The sequence below is a fragment of the Lissotriton helveticus genome, chromosome 1_1 (assembly GCF_964261635.1).
Source record: "Lissotriton helveticus chromosome 1_1, aLisHel1.1, whole genome shotgun sequence".
In the NCBI taxonomy this organism is placed as follows: domain Eukaryota; kingdom Metazoa; phylum Chordata; class Amphibia; order Caudata; family Salamandridae; genus Lissotriton; species Lissotriton helveticus.
This window is the reverse complement of record NC_136057.1, coordinates 978425341-978448998: the sequence shown is the minus strand read 5'-3', so window position 1 is coordinate 978448998 and position 23658 is coordinate 978425341. Positions and strand designations below refer to the sequence as shown.

At 41.8% G+C, this 23658-nt stretch overlaps 1 protein-coding gene across 2 annotated transcripts in view; it reads right to left on the bottom strand.

Annotated features, from left to right (window-relative positions):
* Positions 1 to 23658, bottom strand: part of MKLN1 (muskelin 1) — a 785750-nt gene that overhangs the window by 484859 nt on the left and 277233 nt on the right. For both annotated transcript variants that reach the window (XM_078677414.1, XM_078677419.1), the window contains exon 6: positions 16128 to 16320. In XM_078677414.1, coding sequence (XP_078533540.1) covers positions 16128 to 16320 — 193 coding nt within the window. The remainder of the gene's footprint in view (positions 1 to 16127; positions 16321 to 23658) is intronic.

Below are 23658 nucleotides of genomic sequence, written 5' to 3'. Positions count from 1 at the left end.
AATCTGGTTGAGGGAAAAACACAGACAGTTCTATTGATTGGTTACGCTGGAATTGCAAGACCACCTTAAAAAGGAATTTTGGATTGATGATGAGGGCACCCCTCTTGTCATTATGCACCCGAAAGAAAATTTTCTACGGTTAATGCCAGGAGCTATCTAAAATGTCATAAGGAAGTAAAGCTACTTCCAAATAAAGTAATTGGAGTGGACATGAGTTAAGAAACTCAAATAGGGGGCCCATGAGCCTAGTAAGAACGATATTAAGGTTCCATGATGGTCGTGTTGGGTGGGGGTTGGAGGGGGGACTCTGGGAGGGATTATACTTTTGAGACCATCTATAAAGGCTTTAATAACTGGAATCTTAAAGAGTCATCTATTGTCTATTTTGTAGGTAAGTGGCCACAGCTGCAAGGTGGAGTCTGATAGAGGTAAATGCCTGTTCGCAGATGTAGCAGGTAACAGAAAATGTCCTGTACCGTTCATGTGTGTAGGTCAATTTGTTTTGATGGACAATAGTGGACAAAATGCTTCCCTTTGGCTGCATAGCATGCATGTGAAGTGGACTTTAAGAACCAGATCGCAGGGTGACGGAGTCTGGGTGGGGTATTTCTCCATGGTTCTGTATGAGAAGGTCCAGCCTGACTGGGAGCTTCTCGTGAGAAACTACTTATAGTTACAGAAGTATTGTGAACCATGGGTGGCTAGCCCAAATGGTTGCTACCAGAATGAGGCGCGGGGATCTTTGCCTTAACCTCAGGACTACAAATGGAAGTAGGGGAAGAGGAGGAAAAGCGCAATTAAAATATTCCGGACTAGTTAATCCACAACGCATTCCCTTTGGACTGAGGGTGTGGGTATCTGGAAGCAAAACTTTGGCCTTTTACATTTTCTGCATTTGCAAATAGGTACATTTGGGGAAATCCCCATCATTGAATGTATTGGCGGAGGAATTAGGGGTTGAATTCCCACTCGTGGGCTTGTTGCCATGTCCTGCTGAGGAGGTAGGCAAAGTCGTTGTCTGTTACTGGGAGGTGTTCCGCTAGTAAGTGTATTTTGTGATGGAGCCCACCTACTGAATTAGTTGAGCGAGCCGGGAGAGCAGTGGAGAGCGAATCCCCCCGTTTCTGTACATCAAAAATGGCTGTGGTGTTGTCCGTGCAAACAAACTAGGTGGGGAAGAGGATCTTTTAATGCTAGTTGAACTGGTAGGAGCTCTATGTAATTCATGTGAAAACCCTGGTATTGGGACTTCTAGTGGCCTTGGAATTTGAAAGTTAGTAAATGTACACTCCATCTGGTGAGGAATGTGTCTGTTCCGAATTTCTCCTGTGGAATCGTGTCAAGAAAAGATTGCTCTTGCAACAAGTTTTTGTTGTTCCACCACTGGAGAGAGGGATGTTTGGCAGCTTACCAACACTAGATCGTCCCAAGACCCTCAACTGGAGACCATTGTTGTGCTAGACATTCCTGCAACAGACGCATGTTTAGTCTTGCATGAGGCACTACTGCAATACAGGAGGACATAATGCCTAGAAAGCATACAACTGGTCTGGCTGTAACTTGGCAGTTTGATTGAAATTGCAGACGAGGTGTCTGAAAAGACTGTATTTTTGATGCACTGTGATAAGCCACCACTTTTACAGAATTGTGAATTGCTCCTAAGTATTGCTTAATTTGTTTTGGTTGAAGGGGGGGATTTGGGGATATTGCTTTTGAATCCCAATTTGTGTAGAAGATGTAAAGTGATCCGAGTGTGTTTGCTGCATTAGTGGCGGTGGAACTCTTGATTAGCCAGTCATCCAGATAAGGAAAGATGAGAATGTCTTGCCTTCTTAGGTGAGCGGCTACTACTGCAAGGCATTTTGTGAACACTAGAGGAGCTGTAGTGACTCCGAAGGGGAGTACTTTGAATACACATGGTTTGCCAGTGACTACAAACCAGAGGTAACGCAGATGCGCTGGGTGTACAGATATGTGAAAGTAAGCATCTTTTAGGTCGAGTGTGCTCATAAAGGTGTCCTGCTGTGAAAGAGGTATGACATCTTGGAGGATGACCATATGGAAATTTTTTGAGCGAATGTATTCATTTAGAGGCCTTAGGCCGAGAATAGGTCTGAGAGAGCCATCTTCTTCAGGGATTAGAAAATATAGGGAGTACATTCCTAACCACTGTTCTTGAGGTGGCTGCTCTGCTGAGAGTGTGTTTGCGAGGTAGTATTGTTGGAGGTGTGGTAGGTAACTCCAGGGAATAAAACTTTTCTGTATAATGTCCAACATCCACTGGTCGGAAGTGATGGTCCGCCAAATGGGTAGGAACTGTTCTAAGTTGCCCCCTTACAGGTGTTTAGCGATCAGGGGTATGAGTGGTAAGTCAGGGTTTGGAAGATGTGGTATGGGTCGCTTTTGGGATGTTCTTTACCTTTCCCTCTTAAATTATGTCCTCTGTAGGAGTCTCTGGAATAAACTCTACCCGAGGTTGCCCGGTTTTGCGTGCAATTGTATGTTGTGGAGGTTTCAAGGGAAACCTGTGCGGAGCCTCCACGGAAGAGCATGCGCCAAAGGGAACCGCAAAAAGTGGGTGTTTGAAGTCTGCCCATAGCCTTTGCCGTCCCAGGGTCTTCTTTATTTTCTCCAATGTTTGATCTACCTGAGGCCCGAAAAGATGTTCTCCATCAAATGGGAGAGCTAATAAGTTCAGCTGAACTTCAGGCTTAAAACCTGATGTGCACAACCGCAACCATGCATGACTTCTAAGAAGAAGGCTTAAACTGACACCCCAAGCAGCTGTGTCAGAGGTGTCAAGTGCACGTCCTATAGTAGTGTTTGAAATCAATTTCCCCTCAGACACTAACTCATGCCCTTTCTTATTGTGCTCTTCAGGGAGGTTCTGAAGAAGTTCCTCCTTTTCATCCCATGGAGATCTGTCATACCTCTTAAGAAGCCTATAGAATTGGCAATTCGCCAGTGGTTGGCCCCGATACATAATTCGATGCCAGCCATTTTGGTGCCAACAATTTGCTTGAAGTTGAACCGGTCGGAGCTGAGCCAACGGACTTGATAGGTTTTTTCAGTGCCCCGCTGGGCCTGGACGTTACATCCAAAGTTGATGTTTCGTGGATACTAAGGCCTGAAAGCAGTGGTGGCCCCTGGGGTGCTTTTGTACCTACTTGCGCATACTTTGGCTTGCTCAGTTTGGGAGCTGTATCGAGGAGGTGGAGGTTGTGTACTCGCAACCTACTGTGCAGCTATGTCCTCAATTTCCAGGACGGAGCTGTTGCTGTCCTCCGTTGAAAATAGCTCTTCGTCAGCTGCAGACGCCTTGGCATGATGTTCTGGATACTCTTCCGCTCCAAAGGGGTTGACTGGATTTTTACCACCCCTTTGGGACATCCTAACATTGAGCCTGAGAGTCACTGAGGTTTTATTTTATAAATATATATTTTTTTTAGATAGGAAGGAACGACAGGCGTTGCACTAGGGCTTGTTGTGGTCAGGGATGAGTCAAAGATTACAGACCAGATGAAGGTCAGCCCGTGGGTATTTGGAATGGCATAGGGGACAAAATCGAAAGAGCATTAATTTCATCATCCTAGCGACACTGCACGGAACAAATGGAAGGCCTGAAAAATGGAGGCTCTGAAGGGCGAGGCACACGTGTGGCAAAATCGATTTGGGAATCACCAGGCAGGCATGGATACCTTGACCCTATATGGAAAATGAGAAAAGGATATGCATTTGAACAACAATACGCAGGTCAGGAATACAGTGGCAATGGAAAAAGAACACCGACAACGGTCTTGAAACGGAGTACGAAAGGAGAAGCTCAAAACCGAAGGCAGAAACAAAACAATCTAACAGTGCAGTCAATGGCCATGCGCTTTACCAGCAAGAGGAGGAGACACATCCTTGTGACTCAAAAAACATCTTCAGATAAAACCAACTTGCACACATCCAGACCCAACATTAGATGAAGGACGTATGCACAGAATATGTATCTACAGCCACACATGCCAAGCAAACAAGTTTATTTACGTAATTTCCTTATTACAGGAGAGTAGTGACTTCAAAAGTTGCCTATAATAAGGTAATTAAAGACGACTATTATACAGGTATTGTGGAAGGAAGAAAGGAAGAAATGTGTGCGAGTTATGACAGGAAGACTAGAAAGATTTTCAATGTAGACCGCTCCTAAAGTTTTCCTTCTTACTAACTTTTCTCTGAACAAAGGCATTTTTATAATTATGCCAGATTTCTTTTTTACATAATTGTTTTGTGTGGGAGTAATCTGTGTTTGAACCTGCTAGCATTCCCTTCCTGCCAGTCCCAGCTTAGCGCAAATGGAATTTAGGAATGCAGTCTCGTTTCACCAAGTACATCGTCTTTATTATGAAAATGAGCTCTGGTTCCTGATTTTCCGTGTTCTTTTATCAGCTAGCATCTTTTGGTCCAAAGACAAAAGATGTCATGGAAGCAAGCGCTGCAGGCAAACCCATGCATGCACTGCTGAGGAGATGCAGATAAAAGCTCTAAAGAATCCTTGGTTTTAGTTTAACTTTTTTCTCTCTTTGTGTGATCCTTCTACAGAGCTGTGAGGGAACTTGTCCTTTCTTCGTTTCACAAAAAACTTTGAAAAAACCTAGAGAGATAACCATATCAGTCCAAATAGGATATATTATAACTGGGAAAAGTCTATGGAGACTGGGTAGGGAATGCCCTCTTTTATAAATACAGTGCAATTCCAAAAAATGGTTCCTTTTTTCATACGATCTGAGAATGGCCAGATAATCAAACTTATTTTGTGGGCAGGGTGGCAAGTGGAAAGTCTTATATACCCTTATGTTGTCTAGGATTATAGGATCTCACCCATTCCCATGTTGGCCTTATTACACATAATGTACATCCTAGATGGAAATCGCTACACAAAGCTTCGATGCACCAGGGATTGGAGCACAGAGGGATACTGCTCTATGATGGAGAGTTAGCAATCCTCTACCCCTGAGTGCGTGGCTATGGGAGCATGAACAGATGTCTTCTTTTGGAGAGATTAATTTATGTGATGAGTGCATGTCCCCAGACATACTGTAAAATATGAGAATTGTGGCAAGATAATATTCTTCTGCAATAGCTGTGAGTTGGAGAGTGGGGTGAACCAAGTGACATCGGTGGTAGATTCCAATTCCACATCCTTATACTGCTATCCCTCAGTATGCATTAATGGTTTGTTGCGTTTCGTCTGTTGAATAATTACGGCAACATTCTTTCAACAAGTAACATGTCCAATTCCATTTGTTCTGAGCCCATCACTGTTTATTAAATGTAAATGAATATTCATATAAAAAATACAACAGTTACTGCATCTCCCTATGTATAGCCAGCGGTTGTATGAATATGGAAGCAAAGTTGGAAGCTTTTGGCTCGCCGGCTCAAACAAAGTTAAGCCACCATTTCTATGACACAAGACACTGAGAGAAATTGCAAGCCTCAGGCACAAGAAAAAGTGCCTTCTGTGTTACACCAATTCTATACAGAGAACGATCCCATAAGTAACAATTTCAAACCTCATTTCAAGATTTGCCAATGCCCAAGGTCAGCATGAATCACACTATGTAGCTTACATTCCCTATTTCAAGAAGTAAGGTCGATCATGAAATAAAGAATCTGCCAAACACCAGGACCAGCCTATTTCAGTGGCAAAATCTGATATACCACATATGTGGACAGATTTTACTTAAATTGTGGCCAATATCTAACACTTTCAATGAGAAAAGCGTATTTTTTTCCTGAAGCCGCATAAAGATCCGGCTAAGTGCGCCTCTTACTGACCCATCACACTCTAAAATACGGATCAAAAGATATTGGAAAATCATCTAGCATTTGAGATTGGGAATGTGGTGTAACTGAAAGGAATGTGGTGAGGCCGAACCAAACAGGCTTTATACTTGGGAGGCGACTGGCATCCAAAATTCACTATTGTACAGAAGCAAATCTTACATTATAGATGAAGGCAAGAAGGGGTTCGTAAACTGTGAGTTTTGTGGTGTGGCTTGTATCTAATGAGGATCCCAGTTCAAGTCAACCCTTAGGATGCATTCAGGTGTATGTGTCTGAAAAATAATTGATATTAGAGGAGGCAACATTTACGTTAGTTGTGGCACCAGATTGGAATGTCCGTTATCCCTTTGCTCTTGGTTCTTTCTTGAGCCCTTTTCTTTAAAGAAGTGTCTCTAGTCTTAATGTATTTCTAGGAGAAAAAATATTAAACTCTATAGCAGTGATATTGTACTGAATTTTGCCCAGGAAGAGACCAGCCTACAGAGAGCTATAAGCCTTATACACCAATGTTCCATCATTGTAGGTATAACATTAATCATCCTCGTTACTTCAAATGGTGATCCCATTTCTAATTTGAATGATATTGGGGCATACAAGCAAGAATAGACCTGGAAAAATTGTTTCCATTAAATGATGCTCTCTCACTAGTAAGAAACAATTGAGATCATAGATGAGATGCTGTTTACCTTATTGGAAAAGTAAATCTCGTTAAGATCATCTTCTCACCTCAATGCTTATTTCTCTTGCAGCAAATTCCATGCATCCTGTCCACAACTCTGGTATGGATGAAATAGTTGGATAATATGGAATGTTTGGATATTTTGAGAAAGTGAGACAAATGGTACTTGTTAATATGTTGAGAATATTCTAGGCAATCATTAAAATGTTTAATATACCCAAAGTCAACAAGATAACCCAGCAATTCCTGATGTGCTACGTTTTGAGGCAAAGTATTTCAAGAGGCAGGGGAGTTGCACACATTAGAGACCTAAGGGGAGACAATAATGATCTACCATTTAGTGAAGCCTATGTAAAATATCTGCATTTCAGAAACTGGTTGTTTATCCAGTGTGAAATATGGAATAATACTGGAGCAATTTAGAACTGTGGAAACTTTAAACATGGGAAAGTTCTCCTAAGCGGCACTACTTTCATGGTGTGGATCCTCTAGCTGAAATACAAGATAAAGGGTGTAGTGCAGGACCTGACCCTACTGCTACAAAAGGTAATCATATTAGTAAAATAATTCATATACTTATATGGGCTCCATTGCCCAACAATTGCTTGTTTTTCCTTTTTGTACGCCGATCGGAATTCATTCAAAGAATACAGAGCACATCATCTGAGCATGTCATTCCCTTCAGGATTTCTGGGCACATGTGCAGACTCAGCGGTAAGGTGTTGCCCTAATAAAAAAAGTTAATACTGCCCTTCCTTGACAGTCTTTATTATTGGAAGCAAATTGGCCAAATGAAATTCTATACAGTTTCTTGGTACCCTACCTGTCGGTAGAGAAATAGTTAGAAAATTGAGCAAAAATCCAACTAAGACAAGAGAGTGAATGCTGAAATGAGGTCAACAGCCAAAGATGATTGGTTAGGATGTGTCTAACTGATCAAATAGATGATATCTGGAACTCACTCTTTCTCTAAATATCTGGGTGATTATTAGATAGTGTAGGCTACTTTGAATTCAAACATAGGCACTTTGGGCCAGATGTGCGACCCTTGTTTGCTGCCACAAATGGGAGATCCTCCAGTTTGCGACCGCAAAAAGGGTTAATGGCATGTACAAATGCTATTTTGCAAGTCAATGACTCGCAAAAAAAAGCATTTGCGACTCCCGCTATTTGGAAGGGGCGCCCCTTCCTAATAGCGAGTCACCATGCCATGTACAGTTGTTTTGCAGTCGCAAAACACTCACAGTTTACCACCTACTCTAAGTAGGTGGTAAACAACTCGCAAACGGGAAGGGGTCACCAAGGGATTCCTTTCCCTTTGCGAGTATGTGAGAAAATATTTTTAAGAGCAGGCAGTGGTCACTGGCTCTTAAATAAATTAAACTGAAAAGTTTCATTTTTCTTTTTTAAATGCATCCCGTTTTCCTTTAAGGAAAACGGGCTGCATTAAAAAAAAAAAGACTGTTTTATTTAAAAGAAGTCCCAGACATGGTGGTCTGCTGACCCCAGCAGACCACCATCCCTGGGAGTGCTAGCCATTCCTAAAGGGGTGGCAAATTGCGACAGCCTCATTAATATTTATGAGGTATGCAATTTGCGACCCCATTAGGAATTGTACACAGTGTCTGAGACACTGTTAGTCTTCCCAATTTGCGAGTCGCAAATACGACACAATTCGCAAGTCGCAAATTGGTGGGTCGTACATCTGGCCATTTATCACTTTATCCATTTATAAAGCAAATAATGGGTAATATCATTACATTCTTGATAATTAAGTGCTTCATACTTACTACTGAGATACTGAATGCAAATGTGAAGATTACAAGTTAGTGTATGGCACTTAAATCTAAACAAACACTTTATGCAGATATTAATCAAGTGTGCAATTTTTATTTTATTTTATTTATTAAGAAGTGTGCAATTTCTAATGAGAAAATGAGCAGAAACATACTTCAAGAAAGTATTATTGCTTTCTAATATTCAGCATTTCATCACATTCATTTTTCATTCTTGGCAGGTCCACAGTTACATAGGTCTAGGTACACGTCTTGCAAATAAGTATTATCATATATATCATTTGTGTCTATGCATCTACTCACGTTTGTTCTCAGCGACTAAAAAAAATCTAAACAGTACACTCCTTTCAACACACTATCCTACGTCTCAGATTCAAACAGAACAAGTTAGATATAGCACGTAACCGCTCCCACATGTACAAAACACTGTAGCAAAGCAATGTTGTTGGCCAACGATGTCACAAAAGAGAATGGTGGATCAGAAAGGGCAATGGAAAACATTTTACCCCAAGTGGAACAAAATAAGTGTCAAATCATTTAGCAATCAAAGTACAGTGCAAAGATCCCTGACTGGCTTAGACAATTATGTATTTTTAAGTAGCAATACAAACCATTACTAAACAATATAATGGACAAACCCATATCTACAAAGCTAACAGAATTACACCAGACAACATCGACTGCAACAGATGAAAATACCAGAACTGTATGGAAAAGGGTGCTACTATGCTGTACTTTCCCCAATTAAACCACCCCACTCACCATATCAACAAGCATGCTTGTAATAGCTGAGAGAGGATCTCATCTTTGGCTTAATCAAGAATATAAACACCAAAGTGCGTGAAAAGATCGCATATTTTCAAAGGGTTTTGTGAAACAAATAAGAGACTAGTTCCTTCACAGCTCTGTAGAAGGAGCACACAAGGAGAGTAAAGAGTTAAACTAAAGCCAAGGATTCTTTAGAGCTTTTATCTGCATATCCGCAGCATTGCATGCACGGGGTTGCCTGCAGCGCTGGATTCCATGGCATCTTTTGTTTGGAGCAATAGAGGTTAGCTGGTAAAAGAACACAGAAAATCAGGAGCTAGAAGCCCATTTTCATAATAAAGACGATGTACTTGGTGAAACGAGACTGCATTCCTAAATTCCTTTTGCGCTTAGCTGTGTCTGGCAGGAAGGGAAAGCTAGCAGGTTCAAACACAGATTACTCCCACACAAAACAATTATGTACAAAAGAAATCTGGCATTATTATAAAAATGCCTTGGATCAGAGAAAAGTTAGTAAGAAGGAAAACTTTAGAAGCTGTCTACATTGGAAACGGCATACAAAGCCAGGAGGAGCCTCAGGCTGTGTTCGTCAAGCCATTAAATGAGTGCAATGTAATTGTATTTGTTAAAAAGTAACTCGGAAAGCATGTATAACACAAGACTAAGGTGGGAGTTAAAAGGAACAGTACCAATATTTTTTTCCTGAGATGTCTCCCTTGGTCCTTTATAGTGATCAAACATCAACGTATTCCCAGAAACCAAATCAGCTAAAAACACCTCCTAAAGCATGTTTGATATATGTGATTATGTGTTAGCTCAGCTATGTAGTGTGAACGATCCGGCATGGTATTTCTGATACAACCGACCATTACAGACATATTTTCATAATCTAATGTCAGCAGCATCGTGTTTCAAGTCGTATAATCAAAATTATCACATAATGTTTAAAGTCTGTGTTCAGTAACCCTGGGCGGAACACTACGCGGAGTGTGCGGAGAGTGTGCGTGAATTGCATGTAGCACAGTGCACAAACGCGTAGCGTAGCAGGCATTATTTGCTCGTTCGCGGTCCTTAACGTCAGGTTGGCGACCGCAAGGGAGCAAAATCAAAACCCCGGCGAGACTTTTTACTCGTTCGCGATAGGCAACATCAATTTGCCGATCGCAAGCGTGGAAAATAAACCTCCCGGCGAGATTCTCAACGTGGGGAGGTCAGGTTTGTCATTGCGAGTAGTTGCGTATTCTCGCGACAGCTCGCGATGAGAAACTACCAGTCCGCGCTGAGAAAGCTGCCGCTCGAGTACAAATCTACTCGAGCGGCAGAAAACAACCGCTCGCACTGTGCATGATGCCGTTTGCAATTTTGCACAGTGCGGATAAGCATGCGGCACTGTGCAATCATTGCGAACAGCATTTTCCCTACCGCACTACGCAGTTAGCGTAGCTACGCATAGAGTGCGTAGTGCGAAGTGCACTTTGCGTAGCTACGCGTAGAGCTACTACGCGAACTACGCCCAGGGTTAGTGTTCAGTCAGGGCGAAATCCTATACCACAGAAAATCTGGGGTACTAAGTGCCACCCTTGTTTCTTTAATTTTTCTTTAAAACAATTTACTTTGGTTCCTTGCAGTGTGAAACTTAATACATCAGAAACATACATAAGAACTGGAAAGTCTAGGATCTTGTTCCACCCTTCAGTTCTTAAATAAAGTGGTATCCGAATAATGTGAAAGTGCAATGTGGTCTTCAACAATAAACATCCTTACGCTTTCTGCTTAGCAAATTAATTTCACAATACATTAAATAAACTTTTAAGAATTTTATCTTATGAATTAATTCCAGCAAAAAGGTCATAACAGGACATTCTAAAATGCATATAGTATAAGTTATCTAAACTAAAGTGCATTATTTTAAAGAAAGAAAAAAAAACAGAAAGGAAAATCTAGTACCCTCAATCCATTCCAAATCTAGCCATCAAGCTGATATTATAAGTAACTAAATCAAAATGGTACGTACCACTCTTTAAAAAAAATGAAATAAAATCCTTCCCATCTCTACATATTTAGAATACAAAAAACACATTAAAATGCAGAATATAAATTTGGCAATAGATTTTTTTTAGCAAACAGTGGTACGCACTATGCGTTCTAAAATCAATTTGAAAAACATTACTTACACTAACAAGAAGTGCAAAACTTTAAATGAATTCCAAGAAAAAATCCCAAAACAATACATTTGAAGGTGCATATAGTGTAATTTATTCAAGTTAAAGTGTGTTATATCAGAGAAGCGTGACAGAGGTTTCCTTCCCTAATTGGATCACAATATTTCCACAGTTTAAAAAAACGTATTTCCTTCCCTACTCGTTCTGCATACAGGAACTAATTAGAGTGCACAATATTAATTTTCTCATCTCATGTCTGCCACGTAGGTGGTTCTGCGCTTCCAAAGTGCAGTAATTGCTGATCGTGCCAATAATATTGCAATATACCACCAACAGCGTGCCGGAGCTGGTTTAATACCCAAATGCTTAGCGAAGCCCAATAAGATCGCATTTAAATCTACCAAGCACGCCTTCCCTAGGGAGGCCGACATACATCTCCACCCAAAATACTTTCATCCTACTGCATTCCCAACTAATATGTATCCAACTGTTTAGGACCAATACGATTTTGTGCAGCTTCAATTGTCAACCTCGGAGGGAAATTCTGTCCATGAAATCATGGCTATAGTTGCGAAATTACGATGGAATATTCTTGGGACCCCGCCTAGCGTAAACCCCGTTAGTGTGTCCTAAATTGTATGTATGGCATTTAGAGCTGGTCGTGTTTTAACTCTCCTGCTTCTTCTCCTTCCTCGGACAGTTGTTGCCAATAAATTCTATGATTTATAAGTTGTTTCTCCATCAGAAAAGTCTGCAACTTACGGTTTGATATCTCTCTTTCCTTAAAAGACGGAGTGTTAGTTCCTTGGGAACATTTCAGCACTACCAGAGAGAGAGAGCCTCTGACAACTTTAGTTCCATATTTCCAGCTTATTAAAATTGGATTGGGAAGCAAACATCTCCCCCCCCCCCCATAGTTTAGTTTAAATGCTTCCCAAATATTATCCATGGAAAAATAGTGTTTGTTTTCTTCAGAATACAATCTAGCCTGTGCCCGCATTTGTTTAATAAAGTATACTTCAGTTAATAGAGCTCTGTTTAAAGACCAGCGTTTTATCCAAGAGGAGTACGTTTATGCTTATTGCAGCATGATACGATAGAAAGTTTGAAATAGTAGAGGAAGTACTGATCAGGATATCCTTAGAGGTAAGAAAGTGATCTATGCTGGAGGCAGAGCAATGACGAGAGGAAAAGAAAGAATACCTCCTATGCCTGGGGTTGACTGCCCGCCATAGATCCAACAGACTAAGCTTCTCCATAATCCTCTGCATTGCCCTTTCCGTTTTAGGTTTCCGCTGAGGAGTACCCCTCCTGTCTATAACAATGTCTGAATTTTTAACAAAGTTAAAATCTCCACCAGTTATTATATTCTTGGGATGATTCGCTAACTGGAGCAAGAGATCATCTAGCAGCAGGGAGTCGTGTATGGTTGAACCATAAGAATAAACTATGGAGTATCTCTCCTGGTGGATATAAATTTCTGCCACAGCCCATCTTCTAAACCGATCGGATACTACCTGCTCTAATAGACCCTCAAATGTCCAGCTAGCAATAACATCAACAACTCTATGAGAGGCAGATGCAGATGAATGACATTTTAGTTGAAAAGGTGACCAATTAACTGATGATATTTTGGATGCTTCAATATGTGTCTCCTGGAGCAAGGCTCTACCAACCAATCAATGCCTGCCCTGCGCTTCAATGGGTTATTCACCCCATTTACTTTTATTGAACCAACCCGGCAGTTCAGATCAAGATCCCAACTAGCCATAATAGCAATTTAAAAGCAAACCCTTCCGCAATCTCCCACCATTTGTTCTAGCTACCGGATTCATTTGCCTTAGTTCACAACTGCGAGAAACCATTTACCCCCAACAAATACATTCTCCTGCCCCACATAGGGACAAACAGAGCCACCCATCGCCTGAACCCCAGGCCCCTACCTTAAGAACCTCTGCCCCTTCACCACCACCCTACCCCCGTGTCCAGAACCCCACACATGACCCAATCCAGTACCCATACACTGCAGACTCCTGTCATGGTGACATCGCCCTGCCATGGCCTCCTCACAACATAAATTGCGATGCTTGCACCCCACGTGGGATCCAGGTTGACCAGACCACTCAACCAACTCCTCTGACCTACAAAGACCAAGCCCAACCCAAAATTAAATTCTTAAATAAAAATAATACATATAGATTTTAGAACATAAGCCAGATAGTCTCCTACTTTCAACAGAAAATGCTCAATACCGTCATTTCTTAGAGAGAATTTCATGAAGGTAGCTTTGTGCATTCAAGACATCACTAAACACTTTCAATTCTACATTAAACAAAGTTTTCAATCTAGCAGGTTGTAAACTTCTTGCTTGCTCACCGGCTGCTTTGGAATAAGGGTAGCATTTGCCGAAATTTCCTGTCGCTTGGATGTCTCATATGACCTAGCAGGAAACTTTTTTGCTAGAAACCCGTCTCTGATTTTAATGTCTCTTTGCTTTTTTTGCACACTTCACACCTAATCACACATCCTGTAATTTCAAAAGTTCACCACCATCGTACGAGGACAGGATCTATCCAAGGACTCTAGAAACAGTGTTCAATGTGTGCGAATGGATATCAAGTCTTCAGTATTACCAGTCAAAAGAGGAGTACGGATCACATCCCCCATGTATTCAATAGTCATCTCAGCTTTCCCCTTCTCCCTTTCAGGTATACCAACAAATCATAAGTAAGACTACCTTGAGTGATTTTATTGGTTCTCCAATTGCGGTTTCACAGAGGCAAGCTCCTTTTGAAGGATGTAGTTCTTTTTTGATATCTCACTCTGACTATCCTCAAGATCCGATATCCTAGTTGTCATTACTTCAAACATTGCCCCAAAAGATTACATTTTCTTTTTAATTTCCACCATCCTGCTAACCAATGTATGAGTTAAAGCCCTGTTGACAAGCTTTCACCACCTGAATGTCGGCCAAAATAGTCAAAAGTAAGCAGTCGATCTTTGTATTTGTAGAGGACCAAGGCACTTTAATCTTACACAAGTTTTACCCAGCAGGATGTTAGTGGCTCAGAGGACATCACAGAGGTCCAAGGGGTAAAGAGTCTTCTTCAGCTACTGAATATTGCATAATTGCAGCATATGCTCCAAACTGGACTGTGTAAGAATACAACACAAAATAAAGCAACAATAAATAGAACTAAAGAAGTTTAACAGTGATTAGGCATGTTTTTCACTGGAAACCTTTGTGAATACCCTTATGATAGAGCAACAGTGTGAAACTAATTGGTTTCCTTCTGTTGCTACGTCATAGCAGTGACTCCCTGGATTAAAATCTGTATAATGAAAGGATTAGAGAGACAGTGACAAGGATGAGGTTCAACTGAGACTGTATCTAATCACATTTTGAAGACCGGGCATGGTCAGATTAGGGATTATGGGTCATCATTTTAATTACATACAAAAAGTTTAAAGGGAAACAAAACAGCTGAGATTGATTCAGAGCGTTTATTAATAGACATGCCACTTCTATGAATTAAATTACTGCATTGCTCATATCACAAAAGCAATAGTGTAGCTATTCAACCTATAAGGAGCTATCTAACCTGTTTATGGTGCCTCTGATAGAAATTCTAAAACCATCCAGCATTAATTATCATATGTACGCAGATGACACCCAACTATACCTGAAGATCGCTACCCCCGAAGACATGCAGTCCCTCAACTCAGTCCTGCTGGAAACACAAAGCTGGTTGACTAGTAATCACTGAAGCTAAATGCTCTTAAAACGGAATTCTTACTGATCTCACCCCACAACCAACCCCCTGTCATGGAGCAATGGCTGAATCAGCTGACTGCTCTTACCTGTAGAGTGCACCTTGTGGACTCGGCATCTGCTCTGGGTATCATTCTGGACAAAAGCCTGAACATGCAGAAGCACATCAGTACCCTCACCAAAGGAGCGAACTTCCAACTCAGCCTACTCAGGCAACTCAATCCCTTTCTCCCTGCCCATGACCTAAAGACTGCAGTACAAGCATTAGTGATCTCAAAGCTGGACTATGGTAGCGCAACACTTTGCGACCTGCCTAGAGTGAGGACGGCTCCTCTTAGGCCTTCCCTTAATTCTGCTGCTAGGCTCTTAAATGGCACAAAAAAATACCACCAGATCTCTACAGACTTGAGAGACCTGAATTGGCTACCATATGAAGGTCAGATACAGTTAAAAACTGCATACATGGTTCACAAGGCCATCCATTTCAAGACCCCGCTGTACCTTGCCCGGAAACTCGAACTCTCCTGCGGTACTAGAGCCTCCAGAAGTGGCAGCACCCTTTTGCTAAAACAACAAAAATTCAAGACAAAAAAGACCTATAACCGGGTCTTTTCAGGGATGGCGCCGAGGATCTGGAACTCCCTTCCCCCGAAGTCAGGGTGAACCCCTCCACTGACTTCTTCAAAAAAAAGAAGTCAAAGGATTCTTGATGAAGACATTTCTTCCTTAGCCTGGCTCCTTCATCTGGTTCTGTGTCCATACTCGCTGACTCTGCTCAGCCACCTGGTTCACAAGTATCTTGTGTTTGTTTTTCCCTCAGGATAATGTTTGACCATTTTAGACTTTGATTTTGTAGTCTTGCTTATCCTGTTTTGTTTGCTTATAACCATAGTGATGCATAATCTGTAAAGCGCTCTGATACCCTCGGTGGTCATGTTCACACTATATAAAACTTTCAAAATAAATAAATAAATTCAATTGTGCACTTGAAAGCAACTTGCGTGTTATGCTAATTGGGGCTGTATAAGAAAGAGTTAATGAAAGAGGCAGCAGCATTTTAATATCTACAGTAATTAATTGTTTTGTTCTTTAGTTGCCATGAAAAAGAAATCACTTACCAGTCACTGCCTTTTCAATCAGCTCTTCACAGGCATCAAAGTCACCTTTCAGAACTAGCTTGTCATGAAGATCTGTGAGCATAGGGTGTTCCAATGCAATCTTTGTTTTCTTCTGAAGGGACTCAAAAGCCTCTGTGTAGTTGTGTTGACGAAAATGCTTTAGACACAGGCGAATAGCTTCCTGTTCACGGTACTACTGGAACACAAGAAAAGGTATGAGATAGGTTTGCTTTGTGGACAATGACGGAAACCATGTGCAATGAATAGTTGAGTATGCTAGGAAGTTGGATACAAATGCTAGTACGGATTAGACAGAAAAGTGAAATTAATGTAAGGCTAGCACTATGTGCTCTTGATTCCTCTAGCAATCAAGATCAGAATTAAAAGAATAAAAAAACAATGGCCCGTGACATACAAATAACATGGATACTATATTGAAGGAAATTCAACTACAAAATGTGGGTAACAAACCAGTATTTTTGTTAAGACAGCTTTTGCAAGCTAAAATACTGTCTACATTTATTCTAAACAATTATCATTTGTGGCCTCCATTAAACATTAAAATAGTGGTACCACTTGCATCCACAGTACAAAAGAAAAAGAAAAAGTACATTTTAACCTGAGTGACCACAATAATCAATTAATTAACATACATTACTGCTATTCGAAGGTGCCTATGATTTGACGAAATACAGAGTGCTTACAGGGATGTGTACTCCACTGGAAACAAAATATGTTAATCAGAATCAAAGTAGATCTGCTCAATTTGAGTGCCACTGTGTACTTCTAGTTAGGTCAGAGTTTCCACTGGAAGAGAGTTTATTACTCTGGTAATACCTTTGGCACCATTTGGCAGATCTCCAAAAACGTTCCCCAAACATTTCATCCGCCTCAGCTTTTGGGTTGGTGAGCAAGAAAAGGGGGGCCCACAACATTGATTGCCCATTTTAATCTCCTTAGGAAACTTTCCTAGGTGATGCAGAAACACCAGCTGTACAGAACTACACCAGCTTTAGCAGAAAATTAGAACTTTACTCAGTAAGCGTGATTTTTGCTATTTAGTGTGAATCTGTTCATCAGTTCTTCAGAAATCTGTGTTTAAATAGATGCCAATGGGGGCTTAAAGGGGTCTAAAAAGTTAGGTATATATCTGGACCCAAAATTAAATATATACCGCCCTCTGATTAGCCGAGGGAGCCTGTTATCACGCCAGCTGTTTGAGTACCAAGTCAAGGAACCGGTTCTGGGCCAACGAGTACTGACCACTGTTGCCTCTAAGGTGCGTGCATGCGCGGGCACTCACCAATATCTCCTGGAGCGCGCATTGTAAATTACAAAGCGTTCACAGGCAACTGAGGACCGTCGTTCCGCTGCTTTTAAAATGCCTGCAGCGCGAAAACAGTCAGATTGTGCACCTTTGTTAAAGTAATCATGTTAATCGCAGCGCCCATCTTGCACTGCGATTAACATGATTACTTTAACAAGGCACACAACTGCCCTGCAGCTTTGCCCTATTAACAAATTAAAGGCAGCACATCTACAAGCATGACGTGTGCTTTCAGTTGATTCTGAAAGCACACATCGCATGTCGTGCTTGTAGACTTGCTGCATTTCATTTGTTAATAGAGAAGTGCTGGTAATTGCTAGGGATATCATTGGTGCCTTCCTTACCTGCCAGTGTCTTTCTGTGTAGATAGGTCATCAATAAAAGCAGGAATTTGTGTTTTAACTGTCAGCTGGACACCATTTCGAGTCTCCAAGCAGGGTGAGAGTGATTTTTAGTCCACTGAAATCAATTACGCAGAACTTTTTTTTGTTTGTGCTGTTCAGGTTATAAATTCACCCTTTTCAATGTTTGTCTGCAGTGATTAGTGAAAGCGCTGCGAGGCCTCAGGGCAGTTATGCGCTATACAAATGCAATTTTTCATTTCATTTCATTTCATTTCATTACCTGCAACAACATTACATGTTGCCTTTGGGGGCTGGGCGGTACTCGGGAACCTTGACTCTTTGTTACTTTACATTCACAATTCGATCAGAAATCCTATGTAAACAGAGCATCAATAATTTGTAATTAATGCATTATTTACTAATCTGTTGCTTATTTCCACAGTCTTCATGCAACTTGACTAATTCCCTTTAACCAACTTGGTAGTTGCTTGTTTTATTTGATGACATAAAGGATCTGTTTATTTACAAGGTCACTTTCTTAGGATGAGTTGTTGCAGTAAAACATTCTATATATTTATATTTATTATTTATATGGCGCACAAATTATCCCCAGAGGGATCTCTCGGCGCCCGAGAGGCAGGCAGCATTATTCAGACGTCCATACACTAGTATAGCCATGTTTTTAGTTTTTCCTTAAAGGCCATAAAGGTGGGACAGATCCGCAGATCTTCTGGTAGGGCATTCCAATGCTTAGGTGCAACATAAGAGAAAGCACGCCCACCCATCCTGTTTTTTTTTATTCTCGGTATTTGGAGAAGCTTATGGCCGCTAGATCTTAACTGACAGGAAGGGGTGTACCATATACATTTTTTTCTTAAATATTTTGGTCCTGGCCCGACCACAGGTTTAAAGACCAGACACAGGAGCTTAAAAACTGCTCTTTTCCTCACTGGTAACCAGTGCAGCTCATTCAATAATGGAGCAGATGGGGTGCGTGCTGGTTTATTGAGAGCTAGGCGGGCCACCGTGTTTTGCAAGACTTGAGGTTTGGAGAATAAATATTCCCTCATCCCTACCAGCAGGGCATTTCCATAATCTAGCCTGCTCACCAACATCGTCTGTAGTAGCACCTTTCGGTCAGCTAGAGGCATCAAAGGAAAGATCTTTTTTAGCATACGTATCAATCCAAAACATTTACCCGATAATGTCTTGACGTGCTCCTCCATGGATAGCTTAGAATCCATTAGAACTCCCAGATTTTTTTACCCAATTTTTGGGAAGGGGAGCTTCTCCGAGTTCTTCCGGCCACCAGTCCTTGGTCCATATCTGCTCGGCTTTGCCGAACAGTAGGATCTCAGTTTTATTTGAGTTCAATTGCATGAAATTCTTTTTCATCCATACTGCAATCTTGGACATGCAAGCCTTGAATCTGTCTCTGGTTCCCCCTATGTCCTTCTCTATCGGGACAATAATCTGCGTGTCGTCGGCGTACAAGATTGTATGAAACCCGCATGATCTAATAACGGAAGCCAAAGACGACACGTAGATATTGATCAATGTAGGACTTAGCACAGAGCCCTGGAGGACTCCCTTGTCCATCATTGTGACCCTGTGTTATATAGCTCCTATATATCCTTATATCGTGTTAAGTTAGCATAGGTACATTTGAGGTTTAAACGCCATTTTTCCTTTCTTGCAACTTCTGCACACGACCCTAAATTGTTGACTTAGCTTTCAACCTAGTGGTTTGCCGTGGTGTATGTGAGAATAATATGTTATTGCTCTGATATCAGCTTTGTTTAATAAACCATGTCTGCACGAAGAGTGCTGAAGTTTCAGGGGCAACACGAGATGGAATTGTTATGAGGTCTGATCTCCACGCCTTCATAGTCATAACACAAGTGCAGCCTTTGCCAACTTGGGCTTGAGGCGGGATTGATATTGCTTTGCACGAGAATTGTTAACACACTTGATGCGGTGCACATGCAGAGAGAGCTGGTGTATGCTGATGTGATTCCTTCATGCTAGGACACTAAGGTATGGGCCCGCCCTAAAACAACCCAAAGAGACCTTCTTAGCTAATAATATAATATATGTGTTAGGGAGGGTGAGATATAAGTGTTGTTAACTCTTATTCATTACAGCATGTTAACATGCTGTCACCATTCGCTTTTTATGTCTTAGTAACTATGCTGATAATTTTGATACTGATAATAAGTATACTTGTATTATCTAAGATACTGCGCCTGAGAAGACGGCATTAGTAAATAAACATTTCAAATGCACATGTGTCTTCTTTACTCCATGTTCTGGTTTGTAATGATAATATAACAAAAGAGTGTTCATGAGTTCCACGTACCCTGAGGTACTGTAAGTTCATGTTCTGGTTTGTCTAAACATTGGGAGTTCAGATATGTCCAATGAGACACTGTAGCTAGCTCGGTAAGGGGTGAGTTGGTTGCTAAGGTAAGTTTTGGGACACCCTAATTTGCCGAGGTTCCACTCCTCTGTGCACAGTTCTGTGTGAGAACAGAAACCCTGCAACATGGCGCCCAACGGTTTCGGTGGTCTTATATCATGACACTCGAGTAGTATATCGTTCGAACCTTAACCCCTTCACATCCGTTTCCGGAAAACGGGGTGTCGGTGAAACCTACCTATTTTTTGAGATAGGTCTTTTCAAGCTTGATTCTTTCTAAAAACGGTTTCTTTGAATTACTACCCAGTTGTGCTACAAGGTATTCTTTGTGTTTTCTTGTTTCCAGTGTAGTCATGGCGGCGGTGGCCATTGCGCAACATAGTCGCGTGGCGGTGCGCAACCATCTTCAGACGTACCAGGTACCGGTGGATGGGATGGCTGTGGTTTTAGTGGTGTGTGCAGATCCGGCGTTCCCTTACGAGTTGTTTTACTCTTGGGTTACGTTTCCGGCTGTGGATGCAACTTCTGGGTTGTTCCACTCCTACACCGCCTCAGCTGTCCCGGCTGAATATACACTGTACAGGGCACTGGAAATACCTATTGATCATTGGCAGCATCGCGTTTGGTTTGATGGCGCCCTCCCCCACTCTTTGTCCGCTGCGAGGTTAGGTCCACTCTCGATTCCAGGTACTAACTGGCCTGCGTTGGGTGGTTTTACCCCGCACCCGAATCACGGTGCTTGTACCCTTCAGGAAATTCGAAGGTTACATGTTGTGTCTATTTCCGTGATTCGTGCACTAGTGCAATACATTGGTCGTCATCTCCCGGGTGGTCCCCCGGGGGGTCCGGCCGCTCAAACGGAATGTGGTGGTTTACGGCTTAATCCAGTTATGGTAAATTCTGTTTTTGGTGGATAGTCTCGTGCGTAAGCGTTTCAAGACAACGCTTGACATATCCAATGGTTTTTATGCCCACAGATTGGACAGCTTTAGCTCCCAATGGACCAGTTTTACGAGCGCTGGAGTCCAAAAGCAATTCCGGCGTCTTCCAATGGGCTATAAGAATAGTCCTGGTATATTTACCGCTCGCATTGTCTCTATTCTGGAGGCACTCGACCCTGATGCTTTTTCGTATGTGGATGACATATATCTCACAGACGACGATATTTGGGAGCATCTGTGTCGTGTAAATTCTGTTATTTGCAACTTCGCTGACATGGGTTACAAATTTAACTTTGCGAAATCGCACATTGCTGAACACACAGTGTTGTTTTTGGGCTATGAGCTCAACAATGAAGGTAGAGGTTTGGCTCCTCACTTCTTAGAGAAGTGCGCACAATTGCGCGCTCCTACAACACTGAAAAAATTACAATCTTTACTGGGCTTTTTGAATTTCGGCAGAACTTACATTCCGGAATATGCCCAGCGTATCAAGCCTTTGTATGCTTTGATACAACCAACTTTCTCAAAATCATGCTGGCTGCCTGAGCATTCAGCCATTTTGCAATCCTTGCAGGCTGATCTGCTCGCTTCTAAATATTTACTGACTCGTGATAACCACACCAACCTGGTAATACGAATAATTCCTGGGACGGTGGGTTTCACATACCTCACTTTTAATGAAGGTGACACAGTACCTATTGCTTACAAGTCACACTTGTACACTTCGGCTGAGTTGCGGTTTCCCACAGTGGAAAAGGTTTTAACTGCTGTACAGATGGCAATTCTTAAGGAACGAGCACTGTCTCAGGGGAAACGCATGCTAGTGGTAACACCCTGTCCTCATTTGGAGGCAGTCACGAAAGCCAGTGTACCAAATTCAAAAGCTTTGCACCCTCGGTGGATTCAGTGGGCTGCGTCATTGTCATCCACGGATGTCATGTTTATTTTTGATGCCTCCTTACGGTCGCAAGAGTACTTGCAGTATGAATTCGTTCATCCTGCTCCTCTGGCTATGCGACCTTTGGAGGACTTCCATTGCATCATTTACACTGATGGGTCGGCGCAGGTTGCGCCTGGCTCTAAACATGCCTACGTTTCCGCATGCGCCATTGTGGTCGGTGCTATGTTGAATGATGAGTTCATTTCCAGGGAGGTGCACACGATGCCCCTGGGCGATTGCACCGCACAATTGGCAGAGCTTCGTGCTCTATTACTAGCGTTAGAGTACGCGGATCCAAGTGTTACTACTCTGATTGTAAGTGATTCTTACTACTGTGTCCAGTCTTACAATGAAAACTTGTTCTTTTGGATTCAAAATGATGGTGTTAGCAATGTGAAGCACGAAAGTTTCACGGGCTGAGCTCAAGGCCACCTCTTTCTGGGACAAAAGAGCTCTTATTCTAGCCATGCCGCTGAATTCTGCTCCCAAGGTCGGCATCTGTGGCCAAATGGAAGACTCCCTATGTTCACGTGTGGGAGGATAAAGAACATTTCTGCAGCAAGTAACTCGCTCACTTACTGTTACTATGAAAACTATACCTCTAATTAACCCACAACAGTTTTCATTATTGTGCATCAAATAACTACCATTTTCTAACAATTTAAACGTGGGGATGACAGCAGGAACTGGCGTGCCCTGTAAAACGCAAGCCATATTCGGTCGGTCCTTGTTACATGAACCGTGTAACTGTATGTGTCTGCACATTAAAGAATGATCTGGCGTCTCAGTACACTCCTCCCCTGTTAGATAAACCTCCTGTTCATCCTTGAAACATCTGTATGTGTATGGGAGTGACCAGACCTCATGAAGAAAACCGCTACCTAAGGGTTCAAAACGACCTATTGGCACATATTTCATACAATTTGAAAACTTATATAAAGCAAAAGGCAGTGTTATTAAACCGTGGATAAGCCAAGTAGCAGCAGTGGCTTCTGCCACAGAAAAAGGTAAAGATTCCAACCTTTCAATATGTAACATAGAAAAGGAAGCATCACGCATTGAAAGCAAGCCTTGTTTGTCAGTCAAATTAAATGGTGCAAATAAAGAGGAAACGTTCATGTATCCCCAGGGAACTTTACCCATTTTCAGAGTCTGAAGTGTCCATGCAAACTGCATGATTGACCGTAATTGATTTTGACCATGGTATAATACTGACACTTCATCATGCACAATATCAACAACAGACGACACAATATTATCCAATGTGTAAATTCTAGAGGAAAGCACGTTAATGCTATTGTCAACAACTGCAAGCACTTTCTCAAGATTTGCCTGATCAATAGCCCTAAGGCGTGTAGCAGCCTCAATCTGTGACAGTTTCCAAATTTTATTGTAAACCCCATATAACCACCTTTTCGACCTGCCACTAGCTGGGCCTCTAATGAAATCATTCAAATCCACGTCTGCATTCAGTTTGGAAAGGTGATACTTAACCGCAGGTAAAGTTGAATGTTTCAGCCAAGCTTGACACAACTTGCCCACAGAGTAAGAGGTGACAGT